Source organism: Penicillium crustosum, assembly GCF_028827405.1.
Source record: "Penicillium crustosum strain IBT 35664 chromosome Unknown utg000001l_segment0_segment0, whole genome shotgun sequence".
In the NCBI taxonomy this organism is placed as follows: domain Eukaryota; kingdom Fungi; phylum Ascomycota; class Eurotiomycetes; order Eurotiales; family Aspergillaceae; genus Penicillium; species Penicillium crustosum.
The window spans coordinates 4,293,288-4,317,873 of record NW_026623122.1 but is presented as its reverse complement, the minus strand read 5'-3'; the positions used below and the strand labels follow the sequence as shown (position 1 = coordinate 4,317,873).

Below are 24,586 nucleotides of genomic sequence, written 5' to 3'. Positions count from 1 at the left end.
CTTCTGTCCACGAACAACTGGAACAATGAATTAACCTGAGGGGAAATAACTCATTCCTCAATGCGGTCCCCGACACAGAGATTCCCAAATATCAGAACGCAACCGAAGTGTGATCTAAGAGAGTTGTGAGTATAACGAAAGCTTGGCCTGAAACGCGGACCCCGCCCACCGCCACTTGTATAAGGCCACTGGTATTCCACCCGCGGAGACCGACCCAATTGCCAGATATTTTAAAAGATATATCATAAAATTATCTCTCAGCCAAACTCACGAGGATCATAATCCAATTATCAAAATTGAAAAGAAATCGACAGTTCACCTCGCAATGGGTTCGACACCAGGAAATACGTTTGTGGACGGTAAACCGACCAAGATTGAGACACGATTATTTATTAATGGAGAGGTACGTTGGAAAATATCAAAACGATATTACCAAGGCTATAACACTCATATGTCCTAGTTTACCGCGTCGTCGGATGGGAAGAAATTCAGTATCTACACCCCCTCAAGCCATGAGCTGGTCGCAGAAGGTCAGAATTCGATTGAAATCTCTACCCCTTACTATAACCCGTATTTCTGACAAATACAAGTCTACGAGGCTAGCGTCGAGGACACCAACAGAGCAGTAGCTGTAGCTAAAGCAGCACAGCCGAAATGGGCTGCATTATCCCCAACGGAACGTAGTGCCCCGCTGAAGAGGCTCGCCGCGCTACTGCGTGAGCACACAGATGAGCTTGCTTATCTCGAAGCTGTTTCTATGGGGCGACCCGTTAGTGGTTACGCTGATAGCATGATAGCTGCGCACAAATTTGAATCTTTTGCCGAAGCTGGATATACTGCCAAAGGAGTTTCAAGCTTGAATACCCCCGGGTTCGTGAACATGACACTCCGGCAACCGTTTGGTGTAGTAGCAGCAATTATTCCATGGAATGTGCCTCTGGTCACTCTCTCTGGAAAGGTTGCCCCAGCCCTTATAACAGGCAATACCGTTGTTCTTAAGAGCAGCGAAAAGGCCCCCTTGACAGTGAGTCAATAACTAGAATGGATATCCGACACACCGGTTTTCATAATTAACACAATGACTTATAGTCTCTCAAACTCGCAGAGCTTTCGATTCAAGCGGGCTTTCCTCCCGGAGTACTCAATATACTTTCCGGACATGGTCAAATCAGCGGTGCCACTCTATCTTCGCACATGGACGTCCGTGCGATATCCTTTACTGGTTCCACCCGTGCTGGAAGTCTGATTCAGACTGCTGCAGCGCAATCGAACATGAAGAATGTCATTTTGGAGCTGGGCGGAAAGTCTCCAGCTATTATCTTCGACGATGCTGATTTGGAATCAGCAGCGTCCAAGACTGCCAACAGTATTCAATGGAATAGTGGTCAGGTTTGCATGGCAAACTCCCGAATCTATGTCCAAGACACTATTGCAGAGAAATTCCTCCGCCTGTTCAACATAGCCTTTGGGTCTATTCAGCAAGGAAACCCACTGAATCCAACCACCAACCATGGCCCAATGGCAGATGATATCCAGTTCAAGGCAGTTCAGAGATATATTGCGTCGGGTAAAGATTCTGGAACGCTCACCATGGGTGGTGGCTCAAAGGATGGGTTCGTGGAGCCGACAGTGTTTACCGACGTCCCACAGGATGCAAAGATCATGAAGGAAGAGATCTTCGGCCCGGTGGTGAACATCTGCATCTTCCAAACTGAGGAAGAGGCACTTGAAAAGGCCAACGATACCGAGTACGGCCTCTATGCAGCAGTCTTTACGAAGGATCTCAACCGTGCAATGCGGTTTGCGAAGGGCCTGGAAGCGGGAACTGTCGGTGTTAATTGTACGTCACCCGTTACTGGCCACGACTTATCCTTTGGAGGTTGGAAGTCTAGTGGAGTAGGAAGGGAAGGTCTACTTGACAGCATCAGCGCCTTTTTAGAACAGAAGTCAGTCTTGATCAAGATCGAATAGTGTATTGGAATTACAAATCCCTGTTTTGGTATTTGCCTAAAGCCTTGTCTTATTCTACCGTAGCAAAGATAATGATGTCCATCATTTCGACTTTTACCTCTCATGGACACCCTATTATGCACCTTGACGTATCTCTTTTAAGCCTCTCTATATGACACATTATGAACCTGTTGTAGCTTTATCAAAATCCTCAAAATGAACCAGCAAAGAAAACTTTTAGTATCTCGCGGATGACTTTTCCACCCACCAGCCACCTCACTGTCACCCCGGGCAGACCTTTCACAATGATAATGTTAACGCTTACCGTGGGCTAAAGACTTGTCTCTACCTCAACCCGCGACGTCACCCGAGTTCATTCAGTAAATAACTACGATGACCACCGTATACCCTCTCACACCTCTCGACTTCACATTGCCCCCGACGGTTGGGTTGTGGCAAAATAGCCTTGTCGCACATCCACGCAGTTTTCACTTTCTTCGGTAATACCCCGTTACTTACACCACGCGGCCTCCGACCTTCACGCTGTACTTAGCCATTTGACGAACTTCACCGGAACCAAATACCCGTCTCACCAATACCCCGCTCTCATCACCCAATAAAGATGAGATCATCCTGTGAGCCTTTTCCCACTTCCCTATCATGGTGTTGAGATTTTACCCGCTTTTCAATGCTACATCACTAGAAAGCGCGTCAGAGTAACTAAAGATGAAAGCCGAAATCCTGTAATGAATCATGGAGCGAAGTGATTGGGGAAACAGGCATTTGAAACCACCTCGGTGTCCGCCTCATATGCAACCAGCGCGGGGGTGAAGGAAATTCCGGTAAATTTGTGTTGGGGAAGGCCATAGAGGTGGATAATCGGCTTCTCATTTCGGGGACCGCACCTGAAGTCCACCTTTGTGGACTCCTGCAAGAGCTCGCCACATCGCGACTAACCAACGATGAACATTGAGGTGGTTACGATTTCGGAGCGATACAGCCGACACTTGTCTATTTAATGTCCCGCATTGCAGAATTCTACTTTCAAATCAATCAACTACTACCCCCTGTTCTGTTCATATCATGGCTTTCAAAGGTACCGTCGCTGTGGAGGAGGCGGTGATTGATCCAGCAACCACTTGGATTTTGAGTGAATCTCAGCATATCCTGACCCCAGGGGATGCAGGAAAAGCCGCTGTGGAGTCCCACAAGCAGCGGTTGCTAGACATCGACGCACGACTGGCTTCTATGGACGCTGAGGGTGTTGAGTATATGCTACTCTCATTAACCGCACCTGGGTGCCAGGGAATCGCAGACCAGAAGCTGTCAGAACAAACTGCCACCGGATTCAACAACTGGCTTGCTGAGGAGGTTGCCAAGAGACCCTCTCGCTTTGGGGGGATGGCAGCCGTCTCAATGCATGACCCTGTCCAAGCAGCGGGAGAATTGAAAAGAGCGGTTGAGCAATTAGGATTCTTTGGAGGGTTGATAAACGATTTCCAGAGCACGAAAACTGGCGAGAAACAGTTGTACTATGATACACCAGCCTACGACCCATTTTGGAAAATGGCGGAGCAGCTCGACGTGCCAATTTACTTGCATCCTCGCTATCCAGAACTCTCCGATCTTCAGCCGAACACCAAATATGGATCCCGTCTACACTTAATTGGAGCAGGGGTTCAATTCCACTTGGACCTGTCGTTCCACATCTATGCCCTCTGCGCGTCTGGTATTTTTGACCGGTTTCCTCGTTTGAAGGTTGTTGCCGGCCACCTCGGCGAAAATATTCCATTCAACCTCTGGCGAGCCTCGCACTGGTACAACAAGCCCACTAAGAAGGCCACTCGGCCTTCTCTATACGATTACAGCTACTACTTCCACAAGAATATCTTCATCACTACATCGGGTAATTTTTCGACTCCCGGACTGAAGTTCTGTATCGAGGAGCTTGGAGTAGACAGATGTTTGTATTCGATAGGTGCGTAACCTACTCACAATCTCCTCCCTGAAACCGTCCTAACCAGAATATAGACACCCCATATGATCAGGTCAAGGAGGCCCAGCAATGGTGGCGTACTGTGGAATTGAAAGACAACCACAAGGAATTGGTTGGCAGAGAGAATGCGATTCGTTTGTTCAAGCTGCCGATTGAGATCTAATCCTAAGCTTTAGTATCAAATGGAACTATGTGTACTTACCATATGTGATATCATTATTCTTGCTAGCCACGGCAATATAGGATTAGTAAATAGTGTGAGATTGCTCGAATCCATGGTACTTTATGATACAGCGGGTTTATACATCCGAAATACTCGACTGTCTTTATTGTGATAATTTCCCATGCAGATCCCTCCTTTGTAAGTCCCTTCATTTAGATAAATTGCAAAGTCTTATCAGTTCCCAAGGCTAACAGGAGCGGGCCTTGAGAAGTTCCGTGGCATTTTATTGTAAATTCTTCACAAAATACTGCCACCGTTGCATTAAATCACCACTCCTGGCAAAGGCAGGCCTCGACAGCCTTTTTAGTAGTCCATCAGCGCAGCCTGGGGGTCAACTGCGAGTTTACCGATCTCAGGGAGATGTCGAGACTTCCCGTTTCAGAGGCTATATCATTACTGGTATTTTACAAACGAATCACCAGTGGTCGCGTTTCCAACCATTGTAGTATGTGAGTAAATATAATTTCGGTTAATGGTGTTTAGAATATCTAAAATGAATGTAATATTTCTAAAGCTTTGCGTGCTCGATCAAGAAATCAAGACCAGCACGAATTGGAACGAAATCTGGTTCATCGAGCTCGACTCCAACATCAAAGCCGTGAGACTTTCCCTCAGGTAACAAAATTTTAGTCTCCACGCCGAGTTTTTGAAGCTTCTCATTAGCTTCGATGCTAAACTTGGGGATAACCATGCCATCCGCATTGCCGTGGATGAAAAATGTGGGCGGGAACTTCTCCGAAAAGGAGTTGACGGGGTCAACACGCTTGTAATCTCCATCTTGAACGATGGCCGGGAACTGTGTGCCGTCCTTCAAAGTAACAAAAAGCCATGCATTTCTCGGTACAGAAAGGTCAGGACGAGGTAGACCTTTCGTTTTTGGCTGATCACTAGCCTTCGTGGCACGTTCAAGGGAAAGCATCGTGTTTGAGGAGACTGGCTCCTTGTAAACCTGGTTGATGAATGCCTCGTCAAGTGACGGGATCATTGCAAGAGCTGGCAGAGGCGAAACCCAGAAAGGATCTGTTGTGCATTTGACACCATAAAAATCGAGAATCGCACGTGGGGGATCTTGAAGAGCACCCTAAATGCAAGTAATGCACAAGTTAGCGATATTATTGTAATTCATGCATGCGATGAGGGCGGGTGCACTATACCGTATGTAAAGCCAAACAACCACCGGCTGAATGGCCGAAGACGACAGTACGAGAAGGATCCACAATAAGGCCCGCGTCCTTTTTCAGCAGCCCGGGAAGGGAATCTTTGCACCACGCATAGACATCCTTCGCATCTTGGATAGGTCCCTCATACAGCGAGACCTGGGGGCATAGCCGATAGTCAGCCGAAACGACAACGAATCCGGCGTTGGCCAAATATTCTATCTGCACCATGGGTAACATGTTCCTAGAACCAACGACGAAACCACCGCCATGGAAGGCAAGGGCTATGCCGAGTGGTCTATCGGTTTGCGTGTTGGCCCAATGGGCTGTGGCGTAGATGTGATCTCCATCACCAAATGCTTTGAATGCGTAGTCTCGTGAATCCATGATTTCAAAATAAAATATATAAAATGGTGATAATGCCAGCCGACCACGATTGACAAGAAATATTCAGCTTAAATATATCTTGGTGATATAGCACGAATAAGTAACATGTGGTGATTTAGAAGATGGAAGATGAGTCTCGGTGTCCGCTTTGTGGAAAGAGGCTGATGCGGTGTCCGCGAGCGACCAAACTTGTCCCCACCCAGCCTCGGTCATCATTGTCGATATACTCCGCGTGGGGTTGGTCCAATACTGCCTTTGAATTCTTTTGAGACTGATTGGCGGTTCCCGCAACATGATACCTCATGAACCGTGATGGTACCATGTGTCAATTGACCTCACTTGCGCGGAAACCGGCATTCGCATTTCTTTTGTATATAGACACTTGAAGTAGTCCTCCATGATTCATCAGATTCTTCTGTATTATCATTGACCATATACAAGATCCTTTATCCGTGCCAGGTCGCTTCAAACAAGATGTCTGATATCGCCGCAATTACCGAGAAGCTTGCGCCCCAGCAGGAGGTTGCCTATCCAAAGACTCCGTTCTATGAAGGACCAGAGGCACCTTGCCGATTTGAAGGCGAAGTGTACAACTGCATTGTCCGCGGAACAATTCCAACTGAAGTCCAGGGTACTTACTACCGTTGCATGCCGGATGCTCTTTGGGCACCCAAATACGCAGATGACGTCTTCATCAATGGTGACGGCGCTATCGATGCAATCCGGATCAAGGATGGACATGCCGACTTCAAGCAGAAGTATGTGCGGACCTCCAAGTTCGTGATTGAGCGAGCTGCCCGTCAGGCAGTCTTTGGAAAGTACCGCAACCGCTACACCGATGACCCTCGCGTCAAGCACGAGATCCACTCGACCGCCAATACCCATATCATCTACTTTGAGAAGCAACTCCTGGCTTTGAAGGAGGATTCTCCTCCCTATGCGATGGACCCCCACACTTTGGAGACTAAAGGTAAGCCCAAAGAGTTTAGGTTAACATTCTTTGCTAGTTGGCTAAGTGATAACAGGGCCGTATACCTTCAACGGACAATACACTGCACCTACCTTCACTGCCCACCCGAAGATCGACCCTGTCAACGGGGAGATGTTGACTATGGGATACGAGGCTAAAGGAGATGGCACAACCGATGTCGCGTACTTCTTGTTTAGCAAGGAGGGCAAGAAGCTGGAAGAATGCTGGTTCAATGCCCCCTATGTTGGAATGATGCACGATATGGCAGCAACCGACAATTGGGTGATTTTTACTGTCCCTCCGCTTGAAGCCCAACCCCTCGATGAAATGAAGAAAGGATCCAAGCACTTCGCTTGGGCTGAGGAGAAGCCATTGACCTTTGGAATTTTGCCCCGCCGCAACCCCAAGCCGGAAGACATCAGATGGTTCACTTACAAGAACGCATTCTACGGCCACACGGGAAATGCATTTGATGGCGAAGATGGTTGTGTTTATTTGGACGCCCCACTTACTAACTTCAACAAGGTTAGACGAGCTTTATTGTATCAGACTGATTAATCCCAATGACTGACTGACCCTTCTCTAGTTCTGGTTCTTCCCTCCACGCGGCCAAGATCCAATGGAGGCACCTAGTGGCAAGCCCCCTGCCAGTGGAAATGTTAGCCAGTATGTGCGATGGAAATTCGACCCAAAGGCCACCGACTTCCATGTGGAGCCTGTTGTATTGGTTGATGTCGACGGCGAGATGCCGAAGGTTGATGACCGTTACGTCGGCAAGCCTTACAACACCCTCTTCTACGCCATGCATGATCCTACCAAGGAGAATGGTCCCGTCGGTGGTGTGTACAATGCGATTGCGAAGTGCGACGTGAACACTGGGAAACTAATCCATTGGTCTGCTGGTGACCATACCGCTATTCACGAGGTGGCATTTATCCCCCGCGACCCGAAATGTACGTGTTAGAGCCCCATTAATTACTGATAAGGTATATTGTTAACTTATGACACTATAGCACCTGAGGCGGATGGATACCTCATCACTCTCGCCAACAGGCGGGATACAGGTCTTTCTTGTATCTTGATTTTGGACGCAAACAAACTCACTGATGGCCCCGTTGCAATTATCGAGCTCCCATTCCGTCTGAGAAATGGAATTCATGGAAGCTGGGTCTCAGCGACGGAGCTGGATAACGCCATTGACCTCTGTGACATGTCTGGCGTTACCGAGAAGATTCGCCAGGAATTCGGTACCAAGGAAGTCACATTCCCGGTACTCTGAGGAAGAATGGTAGAACTACGGGCTTAGGCTACAGAAAGATGTTTATAATGTCGACTGTATGGAATCCTGCAAGAAACTACCGCTTGTCGTTGTCTATCAATTGTCATTATAGTCTGAGGTTGGGTTCGAAACAAAGTACGCTACGATATATAAATCTTCCGAAAAGTTCTGCTATCTGTTATCCGTATCTTAAACAAAGTCCTCCAACACTTAGACCTCGACGTGCTTCATTTCAAACAGGTTAGCAATCGAATTTCCTTGGCAGCTTTATATACCACGCTTCAACAATATATTTAAATTGTACGAATAATGCCATAAGTCCATGCTCAACTAGATGTTTTTCAGAGACAAGACCTAAGGCTATACCCTTACATTACGAGAAAGAATACTTTTTTTAAAGAACTTTTGTTAATATCAAGTACTAGGCAGAAGAAGAAGTCCATATGAGCATCCATAATCTTTGATATGGGCACCAATGTGTAGTAGATACCACGATAAGGATAATATAATCTCATGAAACATCAAATATAAAGGCTATTTTCTTCTATAAAACGGATCAGGCCATAGTTGAGCGGATTCCGAACTAGACGGAAGACGGACAGCGAGCCGGACACCGCGGTATCACTTTGAATAACTCGAGGTTACTTACCCCGGGGTAGTTATATAAGGGTGTTGTGGCTGTTCACGCTTGCCTCTCATCCTCTCCGCTGCACAGATTACCATCTCGCTTCTCCGCAGTATTCATCATCCAACCAAACAGAATGACTAACAGCTATGTCATACCAGAGGAGTGTCGGGCAGCGGTCGTTGTCGATGAAGGTCCGAACTTTACCGTAAAGACTCAAATGGTGAAGGTTCCAATTCCAGGTGATAAATCCTCATTAATAATCTGCCGTTGATAATACTTCGACCTAACACCTAGCAATTTTCAGGTCCTGATGAAGTGTTGATCAAACTCAATGCTACCGGTATTTGTTATTCAGACATTCACTACATGTTAAACGACACCGGTGGTAAGAAGATGTCAGCATCGGGTATATGCTCCGCTGGCCACGAAGGATCAGGTGTGGTTGTTAAGCTGGGTGAAAACGTGAAAACATTCCAGCTTGGGGATCGAGCCGGTGTAAAGCCAATTTGGTACACATGCGGATCTTGCAGTCTGTGCTGGGGTGGTAAGGAAGTTCATTGCCCACAGAAAGTCCTCACTGGAGTGGGTGCGACTGGTAAGACAGCCCTTGAAAAGTCCAGCAGTTTTCATTTCCTGATTATGGATCATAGGAACCTTCCAACATTATATTGTTTCCCCAGCTCGATACACCACTGTGATTCCAAATGGAATTCCAGATCATGTTGCTGCCCCCGCTATGTGCAGCGCGGCTACCGCATATCGCTCCATCAGAGAGTCCGAACTGGCCGTTGGATCATGGGCTACAATCATCGGTGGAGGCGGTGGTGTTGGGATCCAAGCTGTGCAGATAGCCAAAGCTTTTGGGTTACGGCCTATTGTTGTTGACACGGGAAGCGAAAAGCGTGCTCTATCATTGAAGATGGGCGCAGAGGCCTTCGTTGATTTCAAAGAGTTCCCGGATACTGTTGCAGAAGTTATTCGTCTGACTGGTGGTATTGGATCTCACGGTGTATTTGTCACAGCGCCCCCTGCATATCCAACAGCCATCGGTTATATCGGTGCTAGGATTGGGGGTGTTGTTATGTGCATTGGGCTACCTGCAGCAGCGTCTGGTCACATCATGAACGTGAATCCCACCATGATGATCTTGAAAAGTTTGTCAATCAAAGGAACATTGGTAGGCACAATGGAGGATACAGAGGCTGTGTTACAACTTGTTCAAAGGGGCTTGGTGCGAGAAGTCTGTGAGGTGTTGCCCTTTGAAAGGTTCCCTGAAGCGGTAGATCGACTCCGCAAGGGGGAGGTTGCCGGGAAACTTGTGATTGATTACAACGCTTGAAGTTGGTGTGGGTAAGCTTCAATATATATATTTTTTTCATAAGCACGCAGCCAGCAGCTGTATGTAGTGGATCAAGGTGCATTACATTGAAAACACAAAGCTATTATATTATTACAACCCTGATTCCAAGGTATTCCACGGCCCACATAAATCCAGATCAAAATCCTCACCAAAGCCGAAGTATTCAGAGCCAAGGTCGTTGATATTCCCCAACTCATTGAAGTTTATTCCATCACAACTACCACTCACATGACCCAGCCTGGATGACTGAGGAAAGGGATCCCCGGGAGTGATAGTAGGCTTTTTCGTTATACCATTCTCCAAATTATGGAGAAACCTTTCGATGCTACCAGCGGCATATTTTGCAATCTGGCTTCGATCGCACATTTTCAAAACAGGAAGAAACGATTTCAACTCGTTCTGCACACTCGGTGCTTCGACCACACGGAGAAATAGTACTATGGCTGTTGCCAAGATGAAGTATGTATCCAGCCAAAGAGATGATGACAAAAGACCTCGGCGATATAATTCCGTTAAAATCTCAATCGAGGCACGGTTTGCAACCTTACAGGTCTCCGCTCGGGATTTGAAGACGGCATTATGACTATTGCTGCAAAGAACCGAATGGGCCATATACGGCCTCCCGATAAGCATGCGGGCGTAATTATATTTGAGATTCAAATATAAGGTGGCACGTGCGAAGCAGGAGGGGAATGTCGAATTTGGCCGAAGGTGGTCTGGTAGTTCGTCATTCAACGTTTCCACTTTCTTGATCAGCTCGCTGGTTAACTGTTCTTTGCTTCTCAAATTGCCCTTTTGAATGTACAGCTGCTGGGATATTTGACTAATCAGAATACCGAGAGATGCCGAGGTAGTGGTGTACCCAGGCGGAGTGCAGGGTGTGGTATTGAATTCCTGCTACGGTTAGTCGCCATGAGAATTTATTTGAGATAGGTATTTCTGACCTGCGAAGGAAGAGAAACTGCATTATCCGTGCGACCAAGGCCAGAAGTATGTCCCAGCATGCAAGAACTCCAGCTGTCAAACTCGCAAAGGGACCACCACAGGCGTCGCTTAATTTCTGATCCATATATGGAACTGTCGTGCGCATAACCTATATTTTGGTGAAGGCCAAGCGACATTGAGATTCGGATTCCGACACCCAGCATTGCCCAGGCAACACTGCGCTGGTCCTCTCTTTGGCGGTACAAGCTCTGATAAAAACAAGTCAGAATTGGTAAGTGAGAACAGTGTATCGACGCGGACTGGCATCAATCGTACCATCAGCATAATTGCCCGCACACTCTCCAAGCTCGATTCTTCTATCACATCATCCATGTAAGATCGAGCAATACCAAAACTCGGGTTCTCATCCCCACAGAGAGCCATGACCATGTACATTATGACCAGCACGGATGCACGCACCCCCTTTCCACTGTACACGTCGTCAATCCAAAGGTGGAATCTGTCCTGTTCAAGGATATATATGACGCTGTTGATCTCTGCAAAAAACTTCACGGCGGCTTGATCAAGCGACTTGCGATTAGGGAGGTAGTCTGCATTTCGATAAGAGATCACCTGTCCATCAAACAACGGCGGGGACTCATTCTCCTCGAATGGAGATAGACCGTCGGTATCTTTGGACATATGTGAGATTATCTTGGCATTGAGATTGGTGCAACTAGATGAGCCACTGAAGCCTAGATGAAGACAAATAGAAGTTAGTTTTTTCCTGTATCCGCAAAATATCACAAGGTGCCCAGGTCAGGGACATAGTGAACAGAGGATGCACCCACGAGGAATATTCATAGCATCTACCATCAAGGTGTTCTCCAAATCCTCGTTTGCACATTCCGGACTGGCAGCATAGGTGGAAGTTGAGGAGGCTGGAGGTGTATTCATTTGGGTGATAGTCTCCGACGGCCACGGGCTGGGCCCATCACATGAGCTATCCACAACAGGCGGTGGTGAAGGAGCAGGAGGGCCTTCCACTGGACCTTTGAGGGTGGCTAATAGTTGCCGCAGATCTTCGGTTTCAAAAGAAGCGGAAGGAACGAAATGACGAACCACCGATACTAGAAGTTCGTATCGTTCTTTTGAAGTGTGATAGTATGGTCGCGAGGTAGAGCCTCCCAGTTGGCATTGTTTACCCAGCCTGCTACATCGCTGACAAGGACCGAAAGAGGGCTTTTCGCACTATTTCAGTTTAGCATGTTGGTAGATGAAATCACTTGTTCAATTCCTACCTTCACTTTCCGTTGTCTGCATCCACTGCAACTCAGAGCATTCTTTCGTCGCCTATCGTCAGTTGCCATGCCGGCTATATCGAGATTTGAGATAAATTGGGAGGTGTTGGATCATCAACCGAAATAAAGATCGACTAAATCCAGAATATATGTAGAATATGTGCAGAATATATTAGACTAGCACCTCCGCAAAATGTTGGGGTTAAATGTGGAGTCGGATGCGGGGGATTAAGCGATCATAGCCGGCACGGCACGTACGCTAATTTCGAATGCCGGGCCCAGCTGCGCAATGAAACGTATTTGTGTGTATAACAGCACAGTAAATGGAGAAACAAAACATATATATGGGATAGCTAGGTCGTGTAATCTCCCGTGTATTTGGAAACTGAGGCTCTTCTATCCTTAACTCGACGATATAAAACTAATCAAATAGTACGACAGCCCCTGTTCTAATCAAGAAACACATACAGGATCCACTTTTGGGGTTAGGATGCGTTCATGTACTCCGTACCTAGCGTGTTTATTTCTCCCAGTCATTCCATTATGATTTTCAATTATCTATTGCCGTTCGGGCCTAGTATCAACAGAACCATATTACGTCTTCGGATATTGTTTGCGGGATTGAACCGTGAGGTATTGCTACATGACCTAACTCCTCTGTACCACTTGTTTTTTTTTTTTTTTTTTTTTATGGATGTTATACTTTATATTATACTACTGAACGATCTACGACCCACCGCTCAAATCATTATGTGATGCGGAGCAGTCCCCGGGGCCACTCCTTTTACACGCAATTGGTTAATCGGTGGAGCTTGGTGGGGTCCCAACTCGGACACCGCATTTGAGATATGACGGACACCGTCCCTATGAGCGGAGACCGAATACCAGAATTTGGTTTCAATGTATCTTGTGTATGACACATATCAAAGATACCTAAGTTGTACACTGTGTTGGTTTCTTACTTGGGCATAATAGCAGGATTTCGAATAAGCACAATATAATGAACAGAAACCGATAATTATGCTTCCAAGTCTGGACCCAAAGGACTTTCACCCCGGGTCTGTATCCCACCGGTGGGCGCTACCTTCGGGCCCCAAACCCAGCCTATTAGTGGATTGGGGCTAGTTGGGGGCCTTGAGCTCTGTGGGCTTTGGGAGATCTGATTAAGGCATTGCAAAATCAGCAAAGAAAGGCCCCCAGAGGGTTATTCTTCAGTATGAGAACAGTAGAGCATATATATACCTCTCCATATTGCTACTATAATTAGTACTACGCTCGGTGAGCTACTAGAATTGAAAATGCTAATGTTTTATCACAAAGACAGAAAGGAGTGGGTATTGATAGTCGACGGAGCCGCCGCCGGCTAGCATTGGGGTAGTATGGATGGTAGAAGTTGAACTTTGACACGGGCTTTGATTGGTTGAAATGATAGGAAATGGCAGTGTAGGGTGTTGGTTAAAAATAGAGAAGCAATACAAAACACAGGGGTTTGTAGAAGTAGCCGCGCGTGGGGGTTGAATCGACGCCACATCCAATGTCCCTCTCAAACGGAGGCTCATGCACCCGGAGTAAAAGGTCACTCACCTTCCCCAGCCTCGAGGGACAATCATCTGCCCAGTTCCCAGTCGCCCATTATCTGCTTTTCGGCGCGCTAGCAAGAGAGTCACTATGTTCTATGTCAACCTCGCAGAGAACCATACAACCTCGTATACTGGGTGGTGGCTATGATGCGTGCAGATTCGGTACGTCATCTCGGTGTCATTGCAGGGCAACGTATGTTATTTGAAGTTGTATATAAAACAGGAGAGATTCAGGGTTAAACTTCCGATAATTCGTGACAATCCCAGTGCCTCACTGATCCTACATACTGACACAATGCATTCCAAGAAAGTGCTCATTATTCTCAGCGACGCGCACTCTTTCCCCCTGAAAAGGGACACCGGACACGATGCTGGCAAGGTTGTTGAGCAGCCTTCGGGGTATTTCCTCCAAGAGCTAGCAAAGCCGTTAAACAAAATATTGAACGCAGGTCACGAAGTAACATTCGCCTCACCCAAAGGTCATGAACCCGCCCCGGATCCAAGCAGCGAATCACTCGTCGCCAATGCTGGCAATTTCTATGAACGTCAGCGAGAATACAATCTCATCAAACGCATGAAGCGGGAGAATGGGTTCCGCACCCCACGACCATTCAGCACCATCAGCAACAATGAGTTAACCACCTTCGCGGCTGTCTTTATCCCAGGTGAACACGCACCACTTCGGGATCTCGCAACAGATGCAGAACTGGGGCGAATTCTGCGCTATTTCCACCAGGAGAGTAAGCCCACAGCTGTGATCTGTCATGGGCCTTATGCCTTGTTGAGTACGAAGAAGGCGGGTGATGGGACGTTTGTTTATAATGGATACAAAATTACATCGTGGAGTGATGCGGAAGAGAATCTTATGGAGACATTATGGGGTGGCGAGGTCAAGAAGGTAGAGTCTACGTTGAGAAACGAAGGTGCAGTGATGGTTGAGGGTGTACGTGAAAAAACTGGCGGTACTACGTTGCATCGGGAGCTGGTCTCAGCGGGTAATCCTGTGGCGGCAAACGCTCTGGGTGATCGATTTGTGAGAATGATTAGTGTATAATATCTTGTTTTCCATCTTATTTGAGATTTAACTTGAGTAGAAATGGAACTGTGTACATGTTTTTCCCTACCATAGTGGAATTCAATGAATGCGAGCTATAAGTTCATCATAACTCGATAGAGATCCTTTATTTCTATGAATAAATGTCATACTGATGAGGGTCGCAGTTCCTGGCCGATAAATTGGTTGGCCGGTCTCTGGGAGCAAAGCCTCTTCAGGCCACCCCTTTCTTGATGCTAACTGTTGGTAGAGCGACACCGGACGAAACCTTATTAAGTATCTAGAAATATTAAAGAATACATTCTTCAGGAAGTTCTAAGAGGATAATCACCAACCTGCCGGATAACCACCTAGAGAATTGCGCGCCTGTAGTTTCCCCAGATGCGTCATAATTAAACTTGGGCTCATAATCAAATCCCATAAATCCTATTGGAAGCGTGAGAGTAAGCTTAGTACAATTATTTGGAAGCAAGTCCGAGAAGTCGCATGATGTGACCATGACAGCACACCAGATGTTTGAGGTTTATATACAGCTCTAGATCACTGGCCCTTCTTCTTAATGTACATAGCTTCATAGTCCCACTGACCATCTTTGAGTTTCATCAAATCCTGAGTATGAGCTTTATCCACCATTCATTTCCACATGCAGGAGTGAGACATCATATCCGCCCATCTGTGGGACTTCGATCATTTCGGCCGACCTCTACTCGAAGACGCTTTGCCACTGAAAAGCCAAGTGGCCAGGCAAAGAACCCCCGATGGTAAGTCACACTGTGAACATGTATTTTAGAGGTGGCATGTGACTTTGACTTAATTTCTTGCGATAGGTTACTAGTATCAATTGCTCTAGGATTACCAATATCAATATACCTATGGCAGAGGGGTGATATAAAGATGCTTAGCACCAAGCCTTCTACAAAGCTACGCGGAGCAAGTCAAGAATATAGCCAAAGGGCGGAGGGGGACCAAGACGTTGGACAGAATCTCAGCTCAACACCTTCTAGTCGGGATGAGGTTCGTTATTGCTTCTCACATTTTATTCTTGAGGCTTGGTTGGCATTATCGTCACTTGACAGTCCAGGCCGTCGAAACAATGCATATCTAACCTTCGCATAGCCTCGGGGCATGGGCCCACCAGATGGACCAGGAAGCATTTCACTCAAGCAGGAAGGTTTGGATAATGGGGATACCATGAACCCATTCGTGAACGAACCCGGCAAGAGTAAAAAGGGCGAGGGTGAGACGGACAGTGTAAAGGTAAAGGGGACCGTTAGCCCGGCTCGACCTCAGGTGTAAGCCTTGGAATGATGTTTTTATTCAAATCAAATAAACAAATATCGATTCATGTACATAGGGGTGCATACCTGATAGGCTTTGCAACCGAAGTTGTGATATGATATTTGGTGGTCATGACATCGGTAAGCTCAGGTGGAATATAATATTAATCGAAACGCCGGCTCGAATTGAGCTAGGTTTCATCCGACTCGCATCAAAAAGGTTGGCTCTGGAGATTTACCCTGCGATTGTGGATACACCTTTGGCAACGACAGGTAGTGAAGTTTGAATGGAGTGCGGTGGAATGTACGCCAGAAGCCAACTGGCGAAATCCAGGAAAATCGCTCTGCAGCCCCCAGCAACGGTCTCTCAATTCTTAGACGGTCATAGTGTCGGGTTTGTAATTATTGTTTATCAAAATTCACAGGGACGCTTAGAGAGCCTTATCATTCCAGATTTGTGTCTCACAAGACTTCGCAAGACTTGAATAACACCATGAGTATAATTATTACTTAACTAAACGAGACACTAAATTAATATTTCATCCAAATCATACTGATTGTACTCAACGTCACCCAATACGTGTCATAACAAAAGGGGGCACGGATAGATCCAAAACACACATTCTTACCACGCATTTGGGAATGCCTTATGGTAAATATATTCCCCCTTCCGTCGCTGATAGAAGCCCATTGCCTCATCACAGATATCCATATTCACCACATTCATTCGAATGTCATACTGTCTGATCCGCTTTTCCATCGGCTCCGCAATTGCCATATACTCAGTCCTAACAACAGCAGTTTGAGCAAGATCAGCAGTCTCATGCAGTGCAAGTTGACTACTTCGCAGGATGGAATAGAGCAGCTCCATGTTCTCAATTTCACCTTCATAGGCCTCCAAGATATGGATCACAGATAAGAGGGTCGAAAGAGACAGGCCTTGGAACAGCTTCAATGAAGCAATACCATTGTTAGTCTCGCTTCGAAGAAAATGGCGCCTAAGAACCTGAAGCTCACCAACGCGGTATGTGCGAGTTAAGCCCGCCCCGAGAGAAAGTGCTTCGAGTCTCTCGACGTGATATCGATCCTCGTTGTCATCGATCTGATAAAGGCCCAGCCAGACTTTCTTCCAGAGTTTCACGATGCGACGCTCCAATTGACTGCGGGTTGAACTTGGCTTTTCAGGGGCTACACTGCCAACGGTATACTGAGGGGGCTCATCGACTTGACTATCTATTTCAGCCTGGTCACATCCTCGAGTAGCGCCAATGCTGTGAAGAGGAGGTGTAGTGGTAGCAACACACCACAGCTTAGCACTGAACTGCTCGTTAATTTTCGACAATGAATGCCACAAAAACTCTGAAACTTACTTGCTGCGTGCTTTGACTGCACACTTGGAGGAAGGAGTAGATAAATGGAAAAACTCCAATACCTTCCGGAGGAATCTATGAGCGCGGTGGGCCTTCATCGCTATCGGAGTTGCAATAAGGGGACCTGCAGAAGAAACCAAAATGATTTCTAGGCTGAGAGCTACATCTTCCCACTCTCAAACTGGAATATGAACCTTTATCACTACTCATTTCGAGGGTATTATGTTGTAATCATGGCGTGCTGCTGCATTTCTGGTCAGGAAACGACGGTCCGTTCATGGCTCCCTAATGCTCATTTCACCGAACCCTCGTAAGCTCTCCGTTAAACGAGAGCGGATAAAAATTTATCTATTGTCTCTAGATAACTCCTTGTACCTTTTGTGGGGTACATATATTTTACTTGCGACCAATTTGTCCAGCTCTAGTTTGCGTTGATAACTGTACAGTAGCTGGCACTTGTCTGACATGCCCAACTATCATCTATAGAATGACGAGATCATGATAATAAAATTACTCTGATCACGACTATTTGGTAAACTAACAACTAGAGTTTTCTTGTGCCATAGTAGAATGATTTGGTAGATGTCGCCGGGAACAAATTCCGCGGATGGTTAAATATTCCCACATACGTAGGTAGGTAATGCTGACAGCACTGCTCATTCAGTCCCTAGGTGTGAACTGCCCCATTCTAAAATAAAAATTATAAAACTTGCATGATTGATTTGAAAATAAAATATCCGAAGGGACTAATCTTGGTGGGTTGGAAGTAGCTAACCTACCCACGCCTGTAATATGTTAGAGCGGGAAAATATTTTATCCTATTACTTTTATTTAGGAAGTATATAGATAAGACCAAGTAAAAGACGGCCAAGAGCAAGGATACTATCAGAAAAAGAAATAAATTCGATTTGAATCGGTGTGAAGCTTCGTGTTCGATATAACTTTGGAAGATAGTCAGGGCGAGCATACAACCAATAGGCAAGAGAAATTTCAATTGCACAGTCAGAATAATTAAAAGTACAAGAGCAAAAAGTAATCGTAATACGAGGATGGGAACCAATGGCGTTTAAAATGACTACACAACACATCCATGTTGTACAATCTATGACTTCATGATTGGAGATACCTCGAAATGCGGGGCGACTCATGCATCGCATGTATTTTGCGACCCGAGCGAAGTTTAGGAGATACACCGATCTCCCTTCACTTAATTGTTTGCGTTTGACAGTAAAATGCATGTTAATCTTTGCTATGAATAGGTCCAGAGAGGGAACCCAACCTGCACGACATGACAGATTTGAATTTGATGACCTCAATAGACCAGGTTATACCTGTTTGCAGCCTTGGTCAGCTATAAGAGTCAGCAAATGAGGAAAATACCGAATAATACTTCGGTTCGTTTCTGTTCCGACCTCCCGAGATCTGGTTAGTTATCTCGGTGATGTTTGACGTAATACGTACATTCTCGAACTGTTGATCTTTTCATCTTCATTTTCATTTCACTCATATTCATGATACCCATGTGGAGTGTTTATGTTTGTATATCCTGTTGCTAACCGAGGTGACACGCCTATCTGCATCGGCATCACGTCTGATAATTGTGTAGCACAGGGATTTAGGTTGAGGATTGGCATTTCCAAACGTCTCAACTCAACCCGAAAACAATGACGATGGCAAGCGATGATTCTGTGGAAAGCGAGTCTGTGTTAGCTGCAAGCACAGAACACCTTCCTGGGAATTCCGTTTCTTCCTCCGAGGGTCCATCTTCACCGGTCAAGTCATGTCCACCCGAAGAATACGCGCCAATCCGCACGACCCCATCAGGCTCCCCGGCAGATTCCACGGGGCCAAGCTTAGATGAATATGGTGTCGCGCATACTATATCTCGCCGGCGCAGCTATGTCTCCGGCCATGATACCAAAGGAGAGGAATGGGCCCAGATAGAAAGACTCATTTCACGGATGTTCGGCTCTGAGCGTAAAGCAAACTCCGAAGAAGAGAAAACACGTCATCTTGGAGTTGTATGGAAAGATCTCACCGTGAAGGGCGTGGGCCTTGGAGCTGCTCTCCAACCCACTAACGGAGACATTTTCCTCGGATTGCCACGGCTCATTAAGCAACTATTCACTCATGGTAGGAAGGGTGTCGCAGCTGGAAAAGCACCGATACGAACCATCTTGGATGATTTCACTGTATGTCTATTTATAACCACTAGATGTCGGCTTGGCTAATCTCACATTCAGGGCTGTGTTCGTCCAGGGGAGATGCTTCTTGTTTTAGGCCGACCTGGCTCTGGCTGTTCCACTTTCTTGAAAGCGCTCGGCAATCAACGAGCGGGCTACGAAAGCATCGAAGGGGATGTGCGGTATGGTGGCACCGATTCAGAAAAGATGGCGAAGCAGTATAGGTCTGAAGGTGGGTCTTTATTTTGTTTGTGTGATTACGATTCCGAACTAAAACCACTAGTCTTGTACAACCCCGAGGATGATCTCCATTATGCAACTTTGACTGTGCGAGATACACTCCTTTTTGCCCTGAAATCCCGAACTCCAGACAAAGCCTCACGAATCCCTGGAGAAAGTCGAAAAGAATACCAGGAGACCTTCTTGTCCGCCATAGCTAAGCTGTTCTGGATTGAACATGCTCTGGGAACTAGAGTTGGCAATGAGCTCATTCGCGGAATTTCTGGGGGTGAGAAGAAACGGACCTCAATTGCTGAAGCTATGGTTACAAAGGCTAGCACTCAATGCTGGGATAACTCTACTAAGGGCTTAGACGCCAGTACAGCGCTGGAGTATGTTCAAAGCTTGCGAAGTCTAACAAACACCGCCAACGTTTCGACGGTGGTGGCTCTTTACCAGGCCTCGGAGAATCTATTTGATCTATTTGATAAGGTCATTCTGATCGAAGAAGGAAAATGCTCTTTCTTCGGACCAAGCCAGGATGCAAAGGCCTATTTCGAACGGCTGGGCTTTGAATGCCCTCCGCGTTGGACAACCCCAGACTTTTTGACTTCTGTCAGTGACCCCAATGCACGGCGTGTTAAGGCTGGCTGGGATGACCGAATACCTCGGAACGCAGCTGAATTCCAAGCTGCATATCGCAAAAGTGATACTTACCAAGGCAACCTGGCGGATATTGCAACCTTTGAGGGCGAAATCGAAGCCCAAAGGCAGGAGAGAGAGGCTGCAAGAAGCACCACCAAGCGGAAAAACTACACGATCTCATTCTACAAACAAGTTATGATCCTCACACATCGTCAATTTCTGGTGATGTTCGGTGATAGAGAGTCATTGATTGGAAAGTGGAGTATGATAACCTTTCAAGCTCTCATCGTTGGGAGCTTGTTTTACAATCTTCCTGATACAAGGTAGGCAATTGCCTCTCCAAACGCAATGAGACTCCATATGGCTTACCGTCTTCAGCAATGGTGTTTTTACGAGGGGTGGTGTGATGTTCTTTATACTGCTTTTCAATGCATTGCTTGCTATGGCAGAACTGACCGCGGCGTTTGCGAGCCGACCAATCTTAATGAAGCATAAAAGCTTGTGAGGACTGCCAGGAAGAAAATGGAAAATGATAGGACTAATTTTCTCTAGCTCTTTCTATCGCCCTGCGGCTTATGCGCTTGCTCAGGTTGTGGTTGATGTCCCTCTTGTGTTCATACAAGTCGTTTTATTTGATATCATAGTATACTTGTGAGTCTATTGGATGCCTCGAGTGGATTATACTGATGGGCCATTTAGCATGGCAAACCTTGCGCGAACACCATCACAGTTCTTTATAAATCTGCTTTTCATTTTTGCTCTCACGATGACAATGTACTCATTCTTTCGTGCTCTTGGGGCTCTATGTGCCTCATTGGATGTTGGTAAGTGGCATAAACCCCTCGGCATCCAGAAGCGCCCAATAACACTATATAGCCACACGTCTTACTGGTGTTGCCATACAGGCATTGATTGTATACACAGGTAAGCACGGTGCAATGAAACCTAGTATTCGAATTTAATGGTCAACATAATCCAGGCTATCTCATTCCCCCGTGGAAAATGCGCCCGTGGTTAAAGTGGCTAATTTGGATAAACCCTGTCCAATACGCATTTGAGGGATTGATGGCCAACGAGTTCCATAATCTCCAGATAAAATGCGTACCACCCTACGTTGTGCCTGATGGACCGAATGCGGTGCCTGGCCATCAATCCTGTGCAATACAAGGCAGTGATCCAGACCAGTTGATTGTTCATGGTCCCAAGTATATCCAAACGGCCTACACTTACAGCAGAGCTCACCTGTGGCGAAATCTCGGCATCATCATCGGATGGTTTATCTTTTTCGTCTTTTTGACAATGTTGGGAATGGAATTACAGAGACCTAACAAGGGTGGCAGCTCAGTAACAGTGTTCAAAAGAAGCGAAGCCCCGAAGGCAGTTCAAGATATTGTGAAACGAGCTGCTCCGCCAGAAGATGAAGAATCTACAGAGAAGGATGGCATGGCTACTGGCATAGCCACCAGCAAAAATGATGAAGGCTCGAGGGAATCCAGTGATAAGGTCCAGGACATTGCTAAAAACACTGCAATATTTACATGGCAAGACGTCAACTACACCATTCCATACAAGGGTGGACAGAAACAACTATTGCAAAATGTTCACGGATATGTCAAGCCCGGTCGACTGACAGCATTGATGGGAGCTTCTGGCGCAGGGTAAGACACAAAACGAAGTTGACTCCGTTCTTAATGCTAATGTCTGACCAGCAAAACCACTTTGCTCAATGCGCTAGCACAACGAATCAATTTTGGTGTGGTCACTGGCGATTTCTTAGTTGATGGACGGTATGGAATCCTTAAGTAGGTCATTGATTATACACTCTAATATTCCCAGGACTCTCCCAAGGAGCTTCCAGAGAGCGACAGGATTCGCCGAGCAGATGGACATTCACGAACCCACCGCTACTGTGCGGGAGTCTCTCCGGTTCTCCGCTCTATTACGGCAGCCAAAAGAAGTCCCATTACAAGAAAAGTATGACTATTGTGAGAAAATCATTGACCTGTTAGAAATGAGGTCCATCGCCGGCGCAACCGTTGGATCTGCGGGCTCAGGCCTCAACCAGGAGCAACGCAAACGACTCACCATTGCAGTGGAACTGGCAAGTAAACCAGAGCTGTTGCTTTTTTTGGACGAGCCCACCTCTGGTCTCGATTCTCTGGCCGCATTCAACATTGTACGCTTCCTTCGCCGACTTGCAGATGCCGGACAGGCTGTTCTCTGTACGATCCATCAACCCTCTGCCGTGTTATTTGAGAATTTCGATGAGCTTCTGCTGCTTAAAAGCGGCGGAAGTGTAGTTTACAACGGGCCCCTTGGAAATGACTCCAGGACGTTGATTGATTACTTTGAACAAAATGGTGGTAGGAAGTGCTCACCGCATGAAAATCCGGCAGAGGTATGTATTATGAAACTGGAGTCATTGTTTCTTGCTAAACTTCTCTATAGTATATGTTGGAAGTCATTGGAGCCGGAAACCCTGATTATAAGGGGGCAGGACTGGGGCAATGTGTGGGCCAACTCGCCAGAGTCCAAGCAGCTTTCTAAGGATCTAGAGGATATAATTGCCTCCCGTCGCAATTCTCATGATGATGAGAAGGTTAAAGACGGTCGCGAGTACGCAATGCCTCTCTATGTTCAAGTAGTCGCAGTCACCAAGCGCGCATTCGTGGCTTACTGGAGGATCCCAGAATACATCCTTGTAAGTTACTATTTCCAATACTAAATATGAAAGGTTTGACTAATTATTACCAAGGGCAAATTTATGCTCCACATCTTCACCGGCCTATTCAACACCTTCACATTTTGGCATCTGGGGGATAGCTCCATCGACATGCAATCGCGGCTGTTCTCTGTCTTCATGACGTTAACAATCGCTCCACCGCTGATACAGCAACTCCAACCGCGATATATCCATTTTCGCGGGCTTTATAAATCGCGCGAAGCTAATTCCAAGATGTACTCCTGGGCTGCCTTTGTGACGAGCACGATTCTCCCAGAACTGCCCTACTCGATTGTTGCCGGATCAATTTACTTTAACTGTTGGTAAGTGTCTCTTGAGAAAAGGAGTTATCTTTTTAAGTCTGACGGTAATACAAAAAGGTACTGGGGAACTTGGTTCCCGCGCGACTCGTTCAGTTCCGGCTACGTTTGGATGTCGCTGATGCTCTTCGAACTATACTATGTTGGACTTGGCCAATTCATAGCTGCACTAGCACCCAACGAGCTCTTTGCTAGCTTGCTTGTGCCGACTTTCTTTACATTTATTGTTTCTTTCTGCGGTGTTGTCGTCCCTTATGTCGCATTACCGCATTTTTGGCAGTCGTGGATGTACTGGCTTACGCCTTTCCACTATCTCCTGGAGGGGCTTGTTGGAGTCATCACGCATAATGTCCCAATGCGCTGTATTGAGCGCGAAGAATCCCACTTCAGCGCTCCAGCTGGCATGACCTGCCAACAATATGCTGGGCCTTATGCCGAAAAGGCTGGTGGATATGTCCGAGACGCTGGGAATGGAATGTGTGCGTTCTGCCAATACTCCAATGGTGATCAATATGTAAGTTGCGCTTTATCATGGCCTCCCAAGTTCATTGCTTGGATAGAGTACAGCTAACGCGAGCTTTGTTATTATCTCCAGGCTAAGGGTCTCAATGTGTTTTACTCGCACAAGTGGAGAGATTATGTGAGTATCTTTGTACCCCTTCGGTTAACTTGGAAGTGAGATTAATCTCAGATATATATTAGGGAATCTTCTGGGGATATGTCATCTTCAACTTTGCTCTTGTTTTCGCCTTCTCCTGGTTATATTTGCACGGTGTGAGCAACATAAAACGTTGGTTTAGTGAGCGTAAGACGAGAAACGGCAAAGAGCGTTCTTGAACGTGGTTACACCGTGTCTTCCATGCTGTGCGTGAGTGCATCGTGTGCGATGCATTCAACATAATGTCCGAGTCTTGATAAGGTAGAGAATAATCAAACTCTATAGTCAGCACAGATCTATGATTACTGCAATTTTCTCCAAAAGAACGAACTATTTCTTAACAATTTCCTTGATTTTGATTTGCTCAACGTACTATATGCACC

The 24,586-nt window shown here is 46.4% G+C and overlaps 9 protein-coding genes across 9 annotated transcripts; 6 read left to right on the top strand and 3 right to left on the bottom strand.

The window, feature by feature from the left end:
- Nucleotides 1–325: 325 nt before the first annotated feature.
- Nucleotides 326–1,971, top strand: N7487_001627 (aldehyde dehydrogenase family protein; the record flags this gene model as incomplete). Its single annotated transcript, XM_056869375.1, has 4 exons — nt 326–403; nt 461–530; nt 591–1,024; nt 1,090–1,971. 4 exons carry the CDS (start codon nt 326–328, stop codon nt 1,969–1,971), a joined length of 1,464 nt encoding a protein of 487 aa, XP_056734159.1.
- A 1,062-nt stretch (nt 1,972–3,033) lies between these two features.
- Nucleotides 3,034–4,109, top strand: N7487_001626 (amidohydrolase family protein; the record flags this gene model as incomplete). Its single annotated transcript, XM_056869374.1, has 2 exons — nt 3,034–3,928; nt 3,982–4,109. The coding sequence occupies 2 exons, from the start codon at nt 3,034–3,036 to the stop codon at nt 4,107–4,109; spliced, it is 1,023 nt and encodes a 340-aa protein (XP_056734158.1).
- A 568-nt stretch (nt 4,110–4,677) lies between these two features.
- On the bottom strand, nt 4,678–5,713 carry N7487_001625 (Alpha/beta hydrolase fold-3; the record flags this gene model as incomplete). The annotated part of the gene is made up of 2 exons (XM_056869373.1): nt 4,678–5,250; nt 5,324–5,713. The coding sequence occupies 2 exons, from the start codon at nt 5,711–5,713 to the stop codon at nt 4,678–4,680; spliced, it is 963 nt and encodes a 320-aa protein (XP_056734157.1).
- A 474-nt stretch (nt 5,714–6,187) lies between these two features.
- On the top strand, nt 6,188–7,962 carry N7487_001624 (carotenoid oxygenase family protein; the record flags this gene model as incomplete). The annotated part of the gene is made up of 4 exons (XM_056869372.1): nt 6,188–6,683; nt 6,739–7,208; nt 7,270–7,636; nt 7,697–7,962. The coding sequence occupies 4 exons, from the start codon at nt 6,188–6,190 to the stop codon at nt 7,960–7,962; spliced, it is 1,599 nt and encodes a 532-aa protein (XP_056734156.1).
- Nucleotides 7,963–8,723: 761 nt separating this feature from the next.
- N7487_001623 (zinc-dependent alcohol dehydrogenase) lies at nt 8,724–9,929 on the top strand (the record flags this gene model as incomplete). The annotated part of the gene is made up of 3 exons (XM_056869371.1): nt 8,724–8,829; nt 8,895–9,185; nt 9,241–9,929. 3 exons carry the CDS (start codon nt 8,724–8,726, stop codon nt 9,927–9,929), a joined length of 1,086 nt encoding a protein of 361 aa, XP_056734155.1.
- Nucleotides 9,930–10,870: 941 nt separating this feature from the next.
- On the bottom strand, nt 10,871–12,244 carry N7487_001622 (uncharacterized protein; the record flags this gene model as incomplete). Its single annotated transcript, XM_056869370.1, has 4 exons — nt 10,871–11,143; nt 11,211–11,629; nt 11,726–12,125; nt 12,176–12,244. 4 exons carry the CDS (start codon nt 12,242–12,244, stop codon nt 10,871–10,873), a joined length of 1,161 nt encoding a protein of 386 aa, XP_056734154.1.
- Nucleotides 12,245–14,050: 1,806 nt separating this feature from the next.
- Nucleotides 14,051–16,105, top strand: N7487_001621 (type 1 glutamine amidotransferase domain-containing protein; the record flags this gene model as incomplete). Its single annotated transcript, XM_056869369.1, has 2 exons — nt 14,051–14,788; nt 15,926–16,105. The coding sequence occupies 2 exons, from the start codon at nt 14,051–14,053 to the stop codon at nt 16,103–16,105; spliced, it is 918 nt and encodes a 305-aa protein (XP_056734153.1).
- A 606-nt stretch (nt 16,106–16,711) lies between these two features.
- On the bottom strand, nt 16,712–17,554 carry N7487_001620 (uncharacterized protein; the record flags this gene model as incomplete). Its single annotated transcript, XM_056869368.1, has 2 exons — nt 16,712–17,407; nt 17,519–17,554. The coding sequence occupies 2 exons, from the start codon at nt 17,552–17,554 to the stop codon at nt 16,712–16,714; spliced, it is 732 nt and encodes a 243-aa protein (XP_056734152.1).
- A 1,566-nt stretch (nt 17,555–19,120) lies between these two features.
- On the top strand, nt 19,121–24,382 carry N7487_001619 (putative ABC transporter; the record flags this gene model as incomplete). The annotated part of the gene is made up of 14 exons (XM_056869367.1): nt 19,121–19,648; nt 19,700–19,871; nt 19,923–20,826; nt 20,882–21,004; nt 21,056–21,154; nt 21,203–21,327; nt 21,380–21,427; nt 21,483–22,161; nt 22,213–22,290; nt 22,340–23,204; nt 23,259–23,548; nt 23,606–24,059; nt 24,141–24,185; nt 24,248–24,382. The coding sequence occupies 14 exons, from the start codon at nt 19,121–19,123 to the stop codon at nt 24,380–24,382; spliced, it is 4,545 nt and encodes a 1,514-aa protein (XP_056734151.1).
- Nucleotides 24,383–24,586: the final 204 nt, after the last annotated feature.